The 19,584-nt window shown below is 37.1% G+C and overlaps 1 protein-coding gene across 33 annotated transcripts in view; it reads left to right on the top strand.

Annotated features, from left to right (window-relative positions):
* ADGRL3 (adhesion G protein-coupled receptor L3) overlaps positions 1-19,584 on the top strand; it is a 912,058-nt gene that overhangs the window by 359,332 nt on the left and 533,142 nt on the right. For 32 of the 33 annotated variants that reach the window (XM_070458356.1, XM_070458374.1, XM_070458369.1 and 29 more), the window contains one exon: positions 6,321-6,524. The exons of the other annotated variant lie outside the window; for it this stretch is intronic. In XM_070458356.1, the coding sequence (XP_070314457.1) occupies positions 6,321-6,524 (204 nt within the window). The remainder of the gene's footprint in view (positions 1-6,320; positions 6,525-19,584) is intronic. 33 annotated transcript variants of the gene reach the window in all.

Here is a 19,584-nt window from a genome sequence, read left to right as displayed (position 1 = left end):
CACGAAGTGATCAGACTGGATGCCGTGATCTTAGTTTTTTGAATGTTGAGATTTAAGGCAGCTTTTTCACTCTCCTCTTTCCCCCTCATCATTAGGCTCTTTACTTCCTCTTCACTCTTTGCCATTAGACTGGTATCATCTGAATAAGGGAGTTTCTGGATATTTCTCCAGGCAGTCTTGATTATAGCTTTTGATTTATTCAGCCTGGCATTTTGCATGATATACCTTGCATATAAGTTAAATAAACAGAGTGACACTATACAGTCTTTTCTTATTCCTTTCCCAATTTTGAATCAGTCTGTTATTCCATTAAGGTTCCAACTTTTGCTTCTTGACCTACATACAGATTTCTCAGGTGGCAGGTAAGGTGAGCAGGCAGAGAAGTTCTCATATTCCTATCTTTTTAAGAATTTTCCAGTTTGCTGTGATCCACACAGTCAGTGGCTTTAGCATAGTCAATGATGCAGAAGTAGATGTTTTTTTCTGGAATTTGCTTGCTTTGTCTATTGCCCAAGAAATGTTGGCAGTTTGATCTCAGATTCCTCTGCCTTTTCTAAATCCAGCTTGTACATCTGGAAGTTCTCAGTTCACATAGTGCTGAAGCCTAGCTTGAAGGACTTTGAGAATAAACTTCCTAGCATGCAAAATGAGTGCAACTGTACCCAGTCTATAAAGCAATTTTTCAGCTGTCATACGTACTTTAGGGAAAAATCAGGAAAGAAGTAATTTATTAATATAGCCAAGATGAAGGTGCTGACAGAAAGGTAGAGTCTTTCAGGTATGCATAAAGAAGCACAAAAAAAAAAAAAAAATGGGAAATGACAGTTACTTAGAAGAAGAGAAATAATAGCAATCATCTCTCCTTTTCTTTCCTGCTCCCTCCCTCCTCTTCTACCTTTTCTCTATAGATAGATAGATAGATAGATAGATATAGATATGGCACTAAACTGGATTAGATATTTTGTAGAACTCAGTCATTTTTTGTTAATAGGTATTTCAATATAATTTGTAGCATTTATGTAGCACGTTGCCATTAGTTGAACACTTTTTCACATAATATGTCAGTAACTACTCATAGCAACTCTTTGAATCATACATAGTAGTATCATTAATTAAAAGATGCACAAATAAACTTGGAACTGTCAATCTAATGATGCAGTGACATTTCACATAGTTATTAGAAGAGAAACTCAAATCAAAATCCCTTAACCAGCTCTTAGAGGCTTCTTCCAAAGCATTTTAACAACCTATTGAGAATCACCTTATTTTGTAGACCTGTGATTTTATTTAGAAATAAAACAATCAGAGCAGCATATGTTAATAGAAGAATGAACTAGAAAAAAGAGGAAAAGGAAAGAAGTAAAGTTTGTAAAGTTTAATTTAAGGAAAGCAATATTGCATTTGCTTAAATCTTGGAAATAAAAAAAAAACACAAATATTTGAAGACAAGTGTCTTCTAGGAGTAGCTTGATGTGTTTTGCTCATAGCCTCTTTGCATTGAATTTAGACAAGTGGGTGGAGAATGCCATAGTACAGATATCCCATGTTTCTCAACATGAGGAATGACTTGCTTCATCATATGTAATTGGGTGGGTGGCTCAAGAACAGAGTGGATTTGTAGTCACAGTCTCCTTGTATGAAACTTAGCAATTTTTAGCAGGGATAATCTTAGAGTTATTATCTATTGTATGAGTTGAGGGTTCTTTCCAGACTTGAGGTTGCATATTTTTAATGGAATGCCAGACATATAACTGCAATATTTATCTTGAAGACTTAGTTTTATAATAGTCTCAGGAAGAAAAATTAGATTTATATTTATAACTCAAATATTTCCCCAGAATATATATATAATACCTTAAGGATAATATATACACTATTAGAAACAAAACTAAAAAAATAAAAAAAATTTAAAAAATTAAGATTTTACCTCTGTTCTAAGAAAATTAGAGATACCAAGGGAGAATTTCATGCGAAGATGGGCTCACTAAAGGACAGAAATGGTACGGACCTAACAAAAGCAGAAGACATTAAGAAGAGGTGGCAAGAATACACAGAAGAACTATACAAAAAAGGTCATCATGACCCAGATAATCACGATGGTGTGATCACTCACCTAGAGCCAGACATCCTGGAATGTGAAGTCAAGTGGGCCTTAGAAAGCATTATTATGAACAAAGCTAGTGGAGGTGATGGAATTCCAGTTGAACTATTTCAGATCTTAAAAGATGATGCTGTGGAAGTGCTGCACTCAATATGCCAGCAAATTTGGAAAACTCAGCAGTGGCCACAGGACTGGAAAATGTCAGTTTTCATTCCAATCCCAAAAAAAGGCAATGCCAAAGAATGCTCAAACTGCCTAACAATTGCATTTATCTCACACACTAGTAAAGTAATGCTCAAAATTCTCCAAGCCAGGCTTCAGCAATATGTGAATGGTGAAATTCCAGATTTTCAACCTGGTTTTAGAAAAGGCAGAGGAAATAAGACCAAATTGCCAACATCCACTGGATCATTGAAAAACCAAGAGAGTTCCCCCCAAAACATCTATAGCTTTATTGACTATACCAAAGCCTTTGACTGTGTGGATCACAATAAACTGTGGAAAATTCTGAAAGAGATGGGAATACCAGACCACCTGACCTGCCTCTTGAGAAATCTATATGCAGGTCAAGAAGCAACAGTTAGAACTGGACATGGAACAATAGACTGGTTCCAAACAGGAAAAGGAGTACATCAAAGCTGTATGTTGTCACCCTTCTTATTTAAATTTTATGCAGAGTACATCATGAGCAAAGCTGGACTGGAAGAAGCAAAAGCTGAAATCAAGATTACCGGGGGAAATATCAATCACCTCAGATATGCAGATGACACCAACCTTATGGAAGAAAGTAAAGAATAACTAAAAAGCCTCTTGATGAAAGTGAAAGAGGAGAGTGAAAAAGTTGGCTTAAAGCTCAACATTCAGAAAACTAGGATCATGGCATCCGGTCCCATCACTTCATGGCAAATAGATGGAGAAACAGCAGAAACCGTGGCTGACTTTATTTTTCTGGGCTCCAAAATCACTGCAGATGGTGATTGCAGCCATGAAGTTAAAAGACACTTACTCCTTGGAAGGAACTTTATGACCAACCTAGACAGCATGTTAAAAAGCAGAGGCATTACTTTGCCAACAAAGGTTCGTCTGGTCAAGAAATCAAAAAAGAAATCAAAATATGCATAGAAACAAATGAAAATGAAAACACAGAAACCCAAAACCTATGAGACACTGTAAAAGCAGTGCTAAGGGGAAGGTTAATAGCATTACAGGCTTACCTCAAGAAAAGAAAAAAGTTAAATAAATAACCTAGCTCTACACCTAAAGCAACTAGAGAAGGAAGAAATGCAGAACCCCAGGGTTAGTAGAAGGAAAGAAATCTTAAAAGAAGGGCAGAAATAAATGCAAAAGCAACAAAAGAGACCATAGCAAAAAGCAACAAAGCTAAAAGCTGGTTTTTTGAATAGATAAACAAAATTGACAAACCATTAGCCAGACTCATCAAGAAACAAAGGGGGAAGAACCAAATTAACAAAATTTGAAATGAAAATGGAGAGATCACAACAGACAACACTGAAATACAAAGGATCATAAGAGATTACTACCAGCAGCTATATGCCAATAAAATGGACAACTTGGAAGAAATGGACAAATTCCTAGAAAAGTTAACTTTCCAAAACTGAACCAGGAAGAAATAGAAGATCTTAACGGACCCATCACAAGCACAGAAATCGAAACTATAATCAGAAATCTTCTAGCAAATAAAAGCCCAGGACCAGATGGCTTCACAGCTGAATTCTACCAAAAATTTTGAGAAAAGCAAACACCTATCTTACTCAAACACTTCCAGAAAATTGCAGAAGAAGGTAAACTTCCAAACTCATTCTATGAGGCCACCATCACCCTAATACCAAAACCAGACAAGGATGCCACTAAAAAAGAAAACTACAGGCCAATATCACTGATGAACACAGATGCAAAAATTCTTAACAAAATTCTGGCAAACAGAATCCAACAACATATTAAAAAGATCATACATCATGACCAAGTGGGCTTTATCTCAGGAATGCAAGGATTCTTTAATATCTGCAAATACATATCCCTATACATAGAAAACTATAAAACACTGATGAAAGAAATCAAAGAGGACACAAATAGATGGAGAAATATACCATGTTCACGGATTGGAAGAATCAACATTGTGAAAATGAGTATACTACCCAAAGTAATCTATAGATTCAATGCAATCCCTATCAAGCTACCAATGGTATTCTTCACAGAACTAGAACAAATAATTTCACAATTGTTGAATGAATGAACAAGTAAATGCATGGTCCCTCACTCCAGATCTTCTTATTTGTTAATTTGGCTGAGGGCAAAATCTCTCAACTTTATTATAACTGAAGCTTGAAGGATATGTAATAGCTTCATAATCTTTTTCCTAATTTCCTTCCATAGACCATGAAGATTTTAGGGAAAATATACCTGTATATGTTCATGTGGCCCTGCCCTGGTGGCTCAGCAGTAAAGAATTTGCCGCCCCCGCCCCCCCCCCAAAAAAAAAAAAAAAAGAATTTGCCCCCAGTGTAGGAGACACAGGTCGAGACATGGGTTTCATCCCTGGGCCAGAAAGATCCCCTAGAGAAGGAAATGGCAACCCATTCCAGTAATCTTGCCTGGGAAATCCCATGGACAGAGGAGCCTGATGGGTTACAGTCCACAGGGTCACAAAGAATCAGACATGATTGAGCAACTGAGCATGCACATATTCATGTAAGAATAATAGAAAAATAGTCACATTGTCAACTTGGGTACAAGGAGAATGATATTTTGCAAGTTGAAAGATTGGAAAAGATGACATTGGAGGTGGCTTTTTAGATATATTAATTTTTGGCACAGCTGTATTTGGCCTTAAAACTTGTTACTTCTTTTGATACATTTTCATTCACACAAACTGTGAAAATAGCATTCAGATTACCTTTTGGCTAGATATTTTATTGTACACACATTATAATGAGTTTAAATAAAAATTTGTTTTAGGGTGGTGCCTTGAAGATATATTTTAAACTTTTTCATTGTAGATGGATTGTTTGACAAATTTCTTAATATCATTTTTGCTTTTTATAAGGGCTGTGTCATTTGTCATGATTTGGAGGAGAATGTGTTTTTCACTCTTAATTTTGAAATACTTTAGACACCAAATAACTTTAGCACGTCTGTATAAGCTTCTAGTGTTAGAAAGATGATTATAAAATTCTCTTACTTTATCAGACTTCTTAGTTTCTCTCCTGATTGTTGAATGGTAGCCATATAGCATCATTATCATGGTTTTAATATGCATGTTATAATATGTTATAATAATTGTGTAATGCAAACTTGTTTTCCTTGTAAAGTTTTTTTCTTTCTTTTAGCAGGAACATTATCAGTATCACTCCTATTTATTACACTAGTTGCAATTAGTATAGAAAAGTGTATCTGTACCAAGTCACACACACAAAAAAGAACTCCTGTACTTAAATTGCTCTGTTTTTATAGCATAAAATGTATGACTGTTCTGTGAATATTAAAAAGTAGTCATGTGTGTGTAATTTTATTTTTTCATTATTGTCTTGGTCTTCCATATTTATCCATTTATGTAATATGTACCATTTGTCAGTAAAATCACTGTGTATATATATGGCAAAAATGTATGTATATCTTTTTCATCCTAATGGCCACCACAAACCGTAATACAGCATCTTTCCAAAACGTTAAATAACCTGAAACATATAAATAAATATAAAATAATCCATGTAACATCTCAACAAACAAAACTAATAAAAAAACTTTCTGATAGTTTCTTCACCCACTATACTATATCAAGCTTTTTGTGTGTAAATATTTAATTCAATAACCAATATTTCCATTGACACAGACATGAGTGCCCATCAATTATAACAGAATGTTGTGAATCTATAACAAATATAATCATTATGTTTTTCAGGCAGCTTTCTCTGCTTTCGATCATTACAGTTAATTTTCTAATCGTTGTTAGGAGTTAGGATGAGGTTTTTGGCTTACTTAAGATCATGATTAACTAGGACAGAGTTACACAGTCCATATCGCACTAGCAGCCAGGAGATGTGAGCTCCCGAGGTCCCGGGTTGTCTGTGGGCCTGGGGTGGTGGCGTCCAGGGCCTCGGGCCCGCAGCAGAGAGCAGCCTTGGGAATAGCCCCAGCAGGGCTCCTCTGAGGCCGGCCTGACCTGAGCGGAGTCTGATGGTGCGCCCTGCGGTCCCCGCAGGTGGCAAGCACAGTGAACGACATCCAGCCCTCGCGTCTCCACTGCGACATGCTGAGCGCGGCCCAGGAGGCGCTCTACCTCCAAGACACCTCCTTCAGCAGCCAGCTGCGGAGCGCGCCACTGCCCATCGCGGACCAGGGCCCCGTGGAGCTTCCAGAGGAGTTCGTGGTCCAGGTGCCCATGGAGCTCAGATCTCAGCCCAAGGTGCGGCCAGCGGTGGGGAGAGAGGGCTGGGGGTGGCTGGGTAGGGGCCCCGGGGAGGCTCGGCCCCAGGCTGTGCCCCAAGCGTGTCTTCTCATAGACCTCTGCATTCGCTCATTGTGGCCGATGTTTGCAGCCAGTGAGATACTGACCTGTTGTTGAACAGTGCATGCTTGTTCTACATTAGAACCTCATCGCTATTTCAAAATGTTTGACTTTAAATTTATGATGTGGTTTGAAATATTTTCACAGGAAGTTTAAAATTACTCTTAGTGACCATGTCAACAGTTGTAAATTTGAATGGTTGTAAAAGACACATTTTAACATTTCTGATCCTCTGTTTGAAAAACTATTTCCATCAGTAGAAAGTGGAAAGATTTTTGAGGAGATTGTGGTGAAAACATCTTGGTTAGGAATTGTGTGTAGTCATTTAAAGAGTCCATCCTGATAGGAAAGTGATGGTTGCAGAAGCAACCAAATTTTTTAATGGAAATGTTGGAAAGTGCTTTATTTTTATTATTGTCTCTTCAACTGGCAAGTACAGTGTGAGACACCCAGCCTTTGAAGTTCCAATGAGGAAAATTATATAATATTTTTAGAAAATCCAGTTTTAGTCTTTTTCTCAGTACTTCATATGTATATTTTTTATCTTTACATAATATTTAGTCAATAGAGTTTTTTCTTTTCACTCATCAAACTTTATGAAGACACTCTTATCCCTCTAATTTCTCTCAGGGAACATAATATGTATAATATATTATAAAATAACATATACAAATATTATTTAATACTTATGTGCTTATTATGTATACACACTATTTATATAAATACTTCACTTATAATTTTCTTTGTGTCTGCAACATGAAAGAGGTTGAGAAACATCTGGCAGGTGGAACCATGAGTATCAAGCTTTATCCCAAAAGACACTCACATCTCCTACACCGTAATTTAATAATACAGGAAATACTGTCTAAGAAACCTGAAATGCCACTATATTAGCTGGGCTTATCTTCTGAGCACCATGAAAGAACTCTCTGATAAAATATGTTGGAATACTGTATTTTAGTTCAGGGACTAAGGGTTATTCATCACCTTTTTATCAATTTGAGATTTAAGTTCAGTTCAGTTGCTCAGTCGTGTCCAAATCTTCAACCCCATGAACCGCAGCACCCAGGCCTCCCTGTCCATCACCAATTCCCGGAGTCCACCCAAACCCATGTCTATTGAGTCAGTGATGCCATCCAACCATCTCATCCTCTGTCATCCCCCTCTCCTCCTGCCCTCAATCTTTCCCAGCATCAGGGTCTTTTCAAATGAGTCAGCTCTTCGCATGAGGTGGCCAAAGTATTGGAGTTTCAGCTTCAACATCAGTCCTTCCTGTGAACACCCAGGACTGATTTCCTTTAGGAAGGACTGGTTGGATCTCTTTGCAGTCCAATGGACTCTCAAGAGTCTTCTCCAACACCACAGTTCAAAAGCATCAATTCTTCTGCACTCAGCTTTCTTTATAGTCCAACTCTCACATCCATACATGACTACTGGAAAAACCATAGCCTTGAGATTTAAGAGACCTATGATATTTAAACCTAATTCTTCAATTACTTCAGCCACATAGAGTAAGTTTGTGGTGATGTTGGCACTCATAGTGGCTCTTTCCACTCAATCACATATTTTAATTAGTGGCCTAGAGTCTTTCAATTCAGATTAGCATTACTTCCCTGACAGTGATGATTAGGGGTCAGTGGTAGGTAGTAAGTGCATATATTTCTACAGAAGCACATAGAATTGACTCCAGTGTGTTTGGACAAATCAGGGAAAAGGTATAACATATATTCTTTAAGAATTCTTTTTTTTTTTTCTGTTTTGTATTATCATTTTAAATCTGAAATTCTCTAAATTGGGTACAGTTATATTTTTCACAAAATGTGCTTTAGCAATCAGAAAGTTTTCCCCATGATATTGGCTTTTGATTTATATTATGAAACAGTAACACAAAATTAATTTTTTTTAATTTGCTCAAATACATATGTGTTCATCACAATTTCTAGTACTAGTGAAGAAGATATCTAGAAATTAATTTTACTTTTTGAGTAGATGTTATAAATGTTTAAATCAGCAACGGTAACATAAACACAGAAACATACACACAACCCTGTTGGCAATTCAAACCAGCAGTCAATTAGCATAAGTTCTTTCCTATAGTACTTTTACTAATATGTTGGCTGAATTTATACGTTCCACAGCTTTTACAGCTTAATAAGATTTTTCTGTATTACTAGCTTTTACTTTTTTGCCATTTGTGTGTCAGGTTACATTGTAATAAGGGGATTAAGTCACATTTTTCTATCTATTTACAAATAGGAAAATTGAATTCTATTCTATTTTGGACAGAGACAAAAATGAGAGTAGCAGGAAACCTTTACTTGATCTTGTAAATGGACACTTAGGTAAATATCATGTGATTTAAAAGGAGCCTAGGTTATTATGTTAATCTGCTATGATGAGGTAATACTTTCTGAAAGTCACTTTTGTGCAAAAGTAATTTTATCAGTCAGAGAGCAACTAAAGGTCATCTTTGAATGCTCCCTATAGAAAGAATAAAGAAGATGAAGTAAATATTACAGGGGCATAATCTTTCTTGATATGGAAAATAGTATATACAGCTAGAACACATGAACTGGTATTAAATATGAAATTAAAATAAGAGATATCACATTACTTTGAGCTCTTCAAACTGAAAAGACATGAAAGAATTCAAACTGGAAAATGTCAGTGAAGCTTCCTCCCTTCTTCTACCTGCTTTTCTAAAAGAAAAACAACAGTCTGTTATAGAAACAAGATATTTTAAGATACAGAAAACTCAGAGAAATATAAATAGTAGAGCTTGATATTAATGCAGTCTTTGATTGGAATACAAAATTGATATTACTTTCAAAAATGTTAACCTCTGTTTGTTCTATAGATAGCCAGAGGAGCAAATAGAAACCCAACAAACACAGCCTTCACAACATAACAAAACCCCTTTTATTTTTTTGAAATTAAGCGTTGCCCTTTTTTTCCCCTTTATATTCCTTTGATTCCAGATAGCTAATAGCAGCTCTTGTGAGTTAACGAGTGTTTGGATTCACAGGAATTAGGACTTCACAGCAGAGCAGCAAAGCATAAAGAATTAAAAAACACTGTCCTCAGAAGACATTTTTCTCTTTAGCATATTAAGGCAGAAGGATGTCTGAGGGCAGATTGCACGGTTAATGACTAGATATCAAGACTTTTCCTTGAAGCTAAAGGAATGTTAATGTGTTTTTTATCAGCATTTTCCTTGCTTTAATTGTGATTTTCATGCAGATGCATAAAAAGTTCATTGAGATGATCTACACATAAGCCTCCTACAAGCCACACGTATAGTGTGCAGCGTTCATACACGTGTTCTCTCAGAGTACAGCTGAAACATTTCCATCCTGACAGGTCATAAAAACTCTAGTAGTCCGTGATCATTTTTAAGCTTAAGCTTACCTTTTGTGGGAGTCAAAATGCTTTTACAGGCAGCTTGTAGTCTCTCAGTCCCTTGATGAATCACATCCACCTCTGCCATCACTATTTTTTTTTTCCATTTTCCCCCATTCTTGGGTTTTTATGTTTATAGATGAGAATTCTTTCATGCTAATTAAAGTCTATTTGATTTTTTTTTTATTGCTTTAAACACAAGTCAGCCTTTAAATTTGTCTGCTGCTGCTGCTGCTAAATTGCTTCAGTCGTGTCTGACCATGTGCGACCCCATAGACGGCAGCCCACCAGGCTCTGCTGTCCCTGGGATTCTGCAGGCGAGAACGCTGGAGTGGGTTACCATTTCCTTCTCCAATTAAATTAGTCTGAATACTGGTAATTCCTTCATTCATTCTTGCCTTCACTTATTTTTTCCTCTTTCAATTGTTCATGGATGCATGGTGGGCCTTGTTCTACAGTGGCAGAAAGGCAGAGATGGAGAACTAACAAATTTTAATGGTATTGGGAGATAAAAACAATACATTGTGACAAAAGTTTGCTAGAGGATATCACTTCCTTGCACCCAAAGAGGCAGGAGCTTTGTTTGTAAAGTATTGATTAACTTATGCCCTTGTATGTGTGTGTGTGTGTGTGTGTGTGTGTGTGTTTTATGGTGGGTGCTATCTGTAGGGGCAGTGTTTTAAGAATTCATAATTCTGACTTCTCTGGTGGTCCACTGGTTAAGAATCGGGCCTTGCAATGAAGGAAACACTGGTTCGATCCTGGGTCAGGGGAAGAACCCACATACCACGAAGCGACTAAGCACACATGCCATGACAATTGAACCCGCGGGCCAGAACCTGGAGCTGCAGGAATACAAGCCGCCACAATGAGAAGCCCTCACAATGCAACTAGAGAGTAGCCCGAGAGCTTGCTTGCTGCAAGGAGAGAAAGTCCAAGAGCAAAATGAAGATGGAGCACAGCCAGTAAATACATAATTAATTAATTCAAAAAATTTAAAAAATACATAATTCTTTTGGAAATCTAAGGACTATTAAGCACTGGACCTTGGTTATCAGTAAATGATACCAGGAGACTCCCCCCCCCCCTCGCCCCCCGCCCATGAGCCTAGATCCTCTTTGATTCTTCTCTAGCTTTTTGACAGCTTTCTTTGCTCATTAACATTGTAAATGACTGCCTGCCTGAATTGTACACCACTGCCCTTAGCAATAGCACTAACCACCAACTGGCACTTGTCTTGCCTTTTAGTTTGAATTTCCAGAAAGGACATTTATTCCTCATTAGTTATGCCTGATTAAACCCCTGGTTTAATTATTCATGTCACTGGTCATCTTAGGATGTAGGGCCATATAGAAGCAATTTTGTATTAAAGAGGCAATACTGAGATGCTATTACAAAAGTGAGTATAAAGTCCAATGGTACATGTAAGGAGAGTATCAACTCAGTTTTGGAAAATTGGAAAAGATGCTCCTGAAGAAACAGGACATTTAACCTGGGATCTGACAGCCAAATAGTAGTTAACGAAGTATAGAGGTAGAATAAGAAAGATACTATTAATTTTTTAAAAAAATGGTACCAGACCACTTGACCTATCTCCTAAAAAACCTGTGTGCAGATTAAGAAGCAACAGTTAGAACCAGACGTGGAATAACTGACTGGTTCAAAATTGGGAAAGGAGTACAACAAGGCTATATATTGCCATCCTGCTTATTTAATTTATATGCAGAGTACATCATGCTAGATGCATCATAAGTGGGAATCAAGTTTGTGGGGAGAAATATCAACCTTAGATATGCAAATGATACCACTTTCATGGTAGAATGTGAAGAAGAACTAAAAATCTCTTGATGAGGATAAGAGAGGAGGCTTGAAACTCAGCATTCAGAAAACGAATGGCATCTGGTCTCGTCACTTTATGGCAAACAGAAGAAGAAAGGGTGGAAGCACTGAAGGATTTTCTTTTTGGGGGCTCCAGAATCACTGCAGATGGTGACTCTAGTCGTGATATTAAAAGACACTTGTTCCTTGGAAGGAAAGCTATGACAAAGTTAGACAGTGTATTAGAAAGTAGATATCATTTTGCTGACAATGACTGTATAGTTGAAGCTACGGTTTTTCCAGTAATCATGTATGGTTGTGAGAGTTGGAACATAAAGAAGGCTGAATGCTGAAGAATTGATGTTTTTGGGTTGTGGTGCTGAAGACTCTTGAAAGTCCCTTGGACTTCAGGGAGATCAATCAGTCAATCCTAAAGGAAATCTGTCCTGAATATGTATTGGAAGGACTGATGCTGTAGCTGAAACATCAGTACTTTGGCTACCTGATGCGAAGAGCCAACTCATTGGAAAAGACCCTGATGCTGGGCAAGGTTGAAAGCAAAGGGAGAAGGGGGTGGCATAAGATGAGACAGTTAGATAGTATCACTGACTCAATAGACATAAATTTGAACAAACTTTGGGAGTTAGTGGATGACAGAGGAGCCTGGTGTTCTGCAGTCTATGGGGTTGCAAGGAGTTGGGTATGACTCAGCAACTGAAAAACAGCAACTAATATAGAAACAGTAGTACACAGGCCTAGTTCAGAAAGGATAATTTCTATTTGTTTGCCCAGAAATAATCTACAGAAGGTAAATATGGCATGATATACTGTTATGAGGAGTTTGGAATTTCTCTGATGGTAGTAAGGGTAATATTAAGTTAAATTTAGAGGAATTGAGGGAGGAATGAACTTCCATCTGCATTTGGCAGATAAACTAGAGGCTTCAAGGCTTGAAATGGGAGATTATTCATTAATTCAGGTAAGAAATGATGTGGCACTGACTCTGGGAAAGAATGACATTGGTGATAATGAGGATCTATTGACAGGAGTTATAGCATTCATTGGATAAGTGAGTAAGACAGAGGGAAAACCCAGAGAAGACTACCAAGTTTCTATCTTGCATGAATATATGAGGAATGATCCTATCACTTACTGAGATAAGAAAGACAAGAGGAGACAGAGAATGTTGATAAGGAATGATGGTGGTGTTACCCAAACATTTACAAATGACTTCTTCAATACATTCCTTTGAATAGAAACCCAGGTTTCTGGTTCTGAATTTAAGAATGCTCAACTTAAAAATAATATGTTAGTCTGAAGAAATATATATAAATGCTATTAATTGAGCATGACATTCTCATTAAAAAGAAGAAAAAAAATTATTATTCTTCATTAGGTATTCTATTTTGCCTTAGATTCTTCAACAAATGAGCGTCTGGTAGGCATTCAGGCATTTCTTCTATCTAATACTTCCCAGTAATACCTAGCAGGGATTTAAATGGAGCCAAGATGTGATTTGATTTTGAACTCTCCTGTGTTGCCGTGAAACCCTATATGTATGCTTTTGGAATGTATACTTTTCAGTACTGTGGCAAAGAGGCAAATTGAATGAGGTTAAGACAGTTGATCTGCAGGCCTAAATATATTTGGCATTCATTCAGTCCTTAGTTTAGTGTTCCATGTCGAAATTCAGAAAGGAAGTAAGAGACTAGTCTCCTCATATTTGGGCTCATTAACAATGTAACAGAGAACATTGTTTAATGAAATAATAACAAAAAATAATCTTCATGCGCTTTTGAGAATACCTCAGAAATGAATCTTTATGTATACTTTTGCCTAATTAAAAATGATTAATAAAACAGAATATCTCTTGATGGCATTGTAAAATGATGTTTTATCTTAAGGAAATGTTTAATCAATTGTTACTCAGTTATTAAAAAGAATACATTTGAATCAGTTCTAATGAGGTAGATAAAACTGGAGCCTATTGTACAGAGTGAAGTAAGTCAGAAAGAAAAACACCAATACCGTATGAAGTTGCTCAGTCATGTCCAACTCTTTGCAACCCCATGGGCCCACCAAGGTCCTCTGTCCATGGGATTTTCCAGGCAAGAGTACTGGTGTGGGTTGTCATTCCGTTTTCCAGAGGATCTTCCCAACCCAGGGATCAAACCTGGGTCTCCCACATTGTAGGCAGTTGTTTTACTATCTGAGCCACCAGGGAAATCCATATTAACATATGGAATTTAGAAAGATAGTAACAATGACCCTATATGTGAGACAGCAAAAGAGACACAGATGTAAAGAACAGACTTTTGGACTCTGTGGGAGAAAGCAAGGGTGGGGTGATTTGAGAGAATAGCATTGAAATATATATATATATATTATCATATGTGAAATAGATCACCAGTCCAGGTTTGATGCATGAGACAAGTGCTCAGGGCTGGTGCACTGGGAAGACCCAGAGGGATGGGATGGGGAGGGAGATGGGAAGGGGGTTCAGATGGGGAACACATGTACACCCATGGCTGATTCATGTGAATGTATGGCAAAAACTACCACAATATTATAAAGTCATTAGCCTCCAGTTAAAGTAAATAAAGTAATTTCTAAAAATCATTGATTAAGAGTCTCAAAAAATAAAAGCTGCACTCCCCCCAAAATAAACACTTTCAAGTCATAGGTCCAAGTCCACAGCTGCAGAACTCACCTAGTTGTGCATATGAAGGCATTAAAATAAACTGATGGAGGCAGAGGGAGGTTAGCAAAACCTCATTTACTGTGATAGTTGTAAGACAGTGATTTGGAAATGGAGCCAGTTATACCATGATCTCACCAACATGAGAGGGGAGGTCATGGATACTGGAATAATTGAAGAACAGGGAGGGTAACATGGGGTGCTTTAAAACTTACAAGCCAAAGCACATGCATCCGGTAAATAAGATTAGTGCATGCATGCTCAGTCGTTCAGTCGTGTCGAACTCTGTAACCCTGTGGACCACGAAATTCTCCAGGCAAGAGTCTTAGAGTGGGTTGCCGTTCCCCCTTCCAGGGGATCTTCCAGACTCGGGGATCAAACCTGCATCTCCTGCACTGGAAGGCAGATTCTTTACTATTGAGCCACCTGAGAAACCCAGAATAAGATTAGTAGGTAGCACATTTTTCTCTTACGTCAAACTGCATCTCCTTCCACACATTTTTTATCTTTCAACCCCATGGAGTTTCTAACAATTTGTTAGACAAGCCCTTTCCCCTTCCTTCCACATCTTTGGCAAGTGACATTATTTTTGCTGGTTGGCATGTCCTATAGCACCTGAGTCCTCCTCAGCTCAGCTAAAAATTCAATGTAGGACTGCCTCGAATTGATTTTTTTCTCTCCTTGCACTCATCCTTAGCTGTATTCTTGACCAAACAATTTTTATCCTCCCTCTCATTCTGAATTAGAGTGGCCTGAAGATGTGTGTGGGTGCACATTTGGTAAATAACTTCACTTCCTCCTGGCTTTTATATTTTCATTTTCTGTAAGCAATGATCACAGGAAAACCTGAGCCTTTTTTACTCTTCAGTTCAGTCGCTCAGTCGTGTCCGACTCCTTGCGACCCCATATGTTTTTATATATTTTATTTATATTGACTTTGATGAGTTATCCTTCTAGCATGTTCTCATGTTCTTACTCCCCAACTTTTGAAAATCTGGTTTTTATTTTGTTGTTACATTGCAATCTGAAGTGTATAGGTTAAGTCCAGGAATTCAGGGGGAGCTAGGGAGATGAAAGAACTTGTAACAGAAGAACAGAGATAAATGTTGCTACAAAAATGGAAACACTCTGCTTTACAATCTCAGTCTTTTGGATATAACTGTCACTGCAAGAGTATAACGTGGCCTTCAAAGTGCTGTGTTAGCTTCTTGTTTTACATGACAGTATAATATTATTTCAGATAAAAGCCCCTGTTCATATTTGTTTCTTTCAGTGAGGTTTGCCAGTTTAAACAAAATGTCAGGTCGAACTGATATGCAAAATTTAGCATTTGGACACCACCCTTTAGAATTATTGTGTGTGTGTGCTAAGTTACTTCAGCCATTTCCGACTCTTTGCAACCCTATGAACTGTAGGCTGCAAGACTTTTCTGCCGGTGGGATTCTCCAGGCAAGAATACATGCCCTCCTTCAGAGGATCTTCCCTACCCAGGGATCAGACCTGAGTCTCTTAAGTCTCCTGCATTGAAAGGCAGATTCTTTACTGCTAGCACTAACTGGAAAGCCCTGTAGAATTATTAGGTACACAGTATTATATTTTTATATGGGAAGGATAATAGGTATTTAGGAAAATAGGTAAAGTATTGAGGTTAAAAAAATAATAAACTTTCTGGCTTAAACTGTGATATTTTAAAACATTTCTTTAAGATCTTGTTTCTTCCCCAAATGGTATAAATACTAGAATGATGTATCCAGTGGAAAATAAGTGCATTAATGAGATTGGCCTTCATATATTTCCAGGAAAATATGATAAATACTTTTGTTTCTTTATGTTGCATAAATTATAAATTATTTTCCCTTTCCATCTGACAAGTAAATTTTGAGTAGCTTTTCAAAATGCTCATGGAAATTATATTTTTTGCTATTAAAATTTTCTTGTTACCTAGACACAAAACCTTGACATTCTATCCCAAAAAGAGTTAATTAGGGATATGTGAATTATTTCATTAATTTATTGAGTATTTGCCACATAATAATAATTATGTATATGTTCCAAAGAAATAGGTTTTACCCTTCGAGTCACGGGTGCTTTTCAGAATAAGTTATTTACTGGAAAATTTTTCCTTTTTCTTATGTTTCCCTTCAACTCAAATAATATGTGATAGTGAGAAAGATCTGAAGTATATTCCAGATACAGAGAGGAAGCTTCCATTATATTTATAGAAGCCTTAACTTCAAATTAAGATGAAAGGGAAGAGGAGGGCAGGTGTTGTTTTGCATAGAATATCATACATTCATAGACTGGTTTATGTCTGGTTTTTAGATTTTTGCATTATTCATGTATGTCTACAGCACAGAAATGCAAACATTTGGCCAGGCACTCTAATTTATTATTTTTCTCTTTCATATGTATAGTTAGCCAAATTGATAATTTCCCTCCCAAGTAATGCATCCTAAAGAAGCAATTCCTTTTTCTTAATCATTATACATGTCTTTAACTCTCCACCATTTTGTTTTTATTGCTATTGAGAGGGTAGTATTATGGAATTACAGTAACTGTATGACATTTAGGGTCAGACAGATTTGAGTTCATTCTCACCAGGGGCTTCCCTGGTGGCTCAGATGGTAAAGAATCCACCTGCAATGCAGGAGACCAGGGCTCAATCCCTGGGTTGGGAAGATCCCCTGGAGAAGAAAATGGCAGCACAATCCATATTCTTGTTGGGAAATCCCATGGACAGAGGAGCCTGGCCAGTACAGTCCACAGGGTCACAAAGAGTTGGACACAACTGAGCGACTAACTTTTTCAGCTTTATTGTTTATTAACTATATCAACTGAGGCCGAGGACTTATATTTTAAAAAATCTTCATTATCTCATCTGTATACAGTGAACTAATAAAAGTATATACATTGTTGTTCTTATTATTAAGCATCATATGTAAATATATCAAATATGATTAAGCTCATAGTTTTTGAGACCTAGTATGCATTCCTTTTTTTGGTGTTGTTTTATAATAATCATACCATAGACATATAATGCAAGATCTATGAAAATTTTTCAATGAACTATTTAGTTTCTTTTAATATTTTTGTTGACTTTGGAAGAGACAAAATGCTGTCCTCAATTACTGGCTTCATGTTTCTGTCACAATCATGGGTTCATAGCTAGGGTAACTGAAAACTGAGTGTAAGTATTTTGATGAGAAAATAACTTCAGTTAATTTAGTTTACATATTGGCTTTTTCTATAATCCACATAGAACTCTCTGTAAGGCTATTTCTTTCCTCAAGAGTTTACAGTCAGTTGCTGGTGACAGAGAGAGTTGGCAAACCATAGGCATTTGACTCAATGATTTGGTGAAATATGGTGTCATACAACCCCCGGGGAATGGAATGGCTCCCCACTCTTCTCTTCTTGTTAGGAGAATCCCATGGACAGAGGAGTCTGGTGGGTTACATTACGATGGGGTAATGCAAATGTTGTTGTATTTTAAAGGAGAAAGAAATGGCTTCCCTGGTATGAGCTGGGGATTTTGGAGAAAGGAGTACAGGTAAAGCTAAGACAATATGGAATTTTTTTTTTTATTTCTAGATTTTTATGTGAACTATTTTTAAAGTCTTTATTGAATTTGTTATGATATTGCTTCTGTTTTATGTTTTGGTTTTGGCTGCAAGGCATGTGGGATCTTAGCTCCCTGACCATGCCCTGCATTGGAAGGCAAAGTCTTGAAGCATTGGACCACCAGGAAAGTCCTGATAATGTGATATTTTAACGAACTCTTGAAAAATCCCCAGAATCATTTGCAAGCTTAGATGGGAGGTGCTGGCAGTGGAGGATGTTCCAGGGAATTGAATTATGTGAACAAAGTTATAGGTGAAGAAAATTATGACATTTTCATCAAACAGTGAATAGCTTAGTTTAACCCACAATAAGGGAATAAGGAAAAAAGTTTGAAAAGTAGTTCGTAGCCATCTTGTAGGGGGTCTTAAATGCCTGGGTGAGACTTCGTATGTGATTTTTTCTGTCATAGGGATTGTTTGGAAGCTTTTGATCAGAGTTGCAGTTTAGAACTTGTCAGGATTATGTAGGAAGGTTTGTGGTAGAGAGAGACTTGAGCATGGGGAGATCAGTTAGGTTGTTGCCCTAGGGCAGTTCAGTGTCTGAACTGGAGAGAAAGCAATGGGGATGGAAAGAAGAGGAATGATGTGAGAGATGCACAGAAATTGAATCTGCAGTGCTTGACTACTAATTGGATGTAGGAAGTGAGGATGAGGGAAAAATCAAAGATGCCTAGAGGACTAGGCCATTCATAGAGTTAGGATGACAAGAGTAAGCTTTGGTTTTCAGGGGGAAAATGATGAATCTGATCTTAGAAATATTGAGTTAGATGTATAAATGAGAACCAGACTTTGAAATATTAATCTAAATATTGAGTGAAGTTATTGCTAGTAATAGAAGTTAGACATTTTTATCATAAAGGTGATAGATAGTTAAGGTTATTGGGGTTTAGGAGACTATCAAAGCAGAAAAGAGAATGAGCAAGAAGATATCCTGGGGGCACACTTTCATTTAGAGGAGGGAATATTATAAGTCAGTGGAGGGGTAATCACATGGGTTGATACAACTGGCAAAGGGAACTCCCAAACTTTTAATATGCTTTACCACTCTGGCAGCCTCTGCTGATGCTAATCCACAGAAAGTTTTTAAATGCATGATGAGATGATGAGAGAGTGTGAGCTAATAAGTGATAAAATGAAAGTATTTTTGATTCTGATAGATTTGTAATGTGGCGATCTTTCTCAAATATCCTCTAGCAAGTAGAGCTTATGATAGATGATTAGATTTATTAGTATGTATGTTGGAATTGAGGGGAAATTGATTATGTCTAGTGCTTTTCTTCTATTTTGGAATTTTCACATGTTCTTTTTTCATCATGGTTTAGTTGTGAATCATCAGGCTAAAGTAGTGCAGGAGTGGACACATGTTACAAGTATGTAAAATTTTTTAAAATTTTAATTTCTAGAATGTTGTAATACTGTTTGA

The sequence above is a fragment of the Odocoileus virginianus genome, chromosome 29, assembly GCF_023699985.2.
Source record: "Odocoileus virginianus isolate 20LAN1187 ecotype Illinois chromosome 29, Ovbor_1.2, whole genome shotgun sequence".
NCBI classification, from domain to species: Eukaryota; Metazoa; Chordata; class Mammalia; order Artiodactyla; family Cervidae; genus Odocoileus; species Odocoileus virginianus.
Note: the sequence above shows the minus strand (reverse complement) of the source record. Positions and strands in the feature narration are given on the sequence as shown.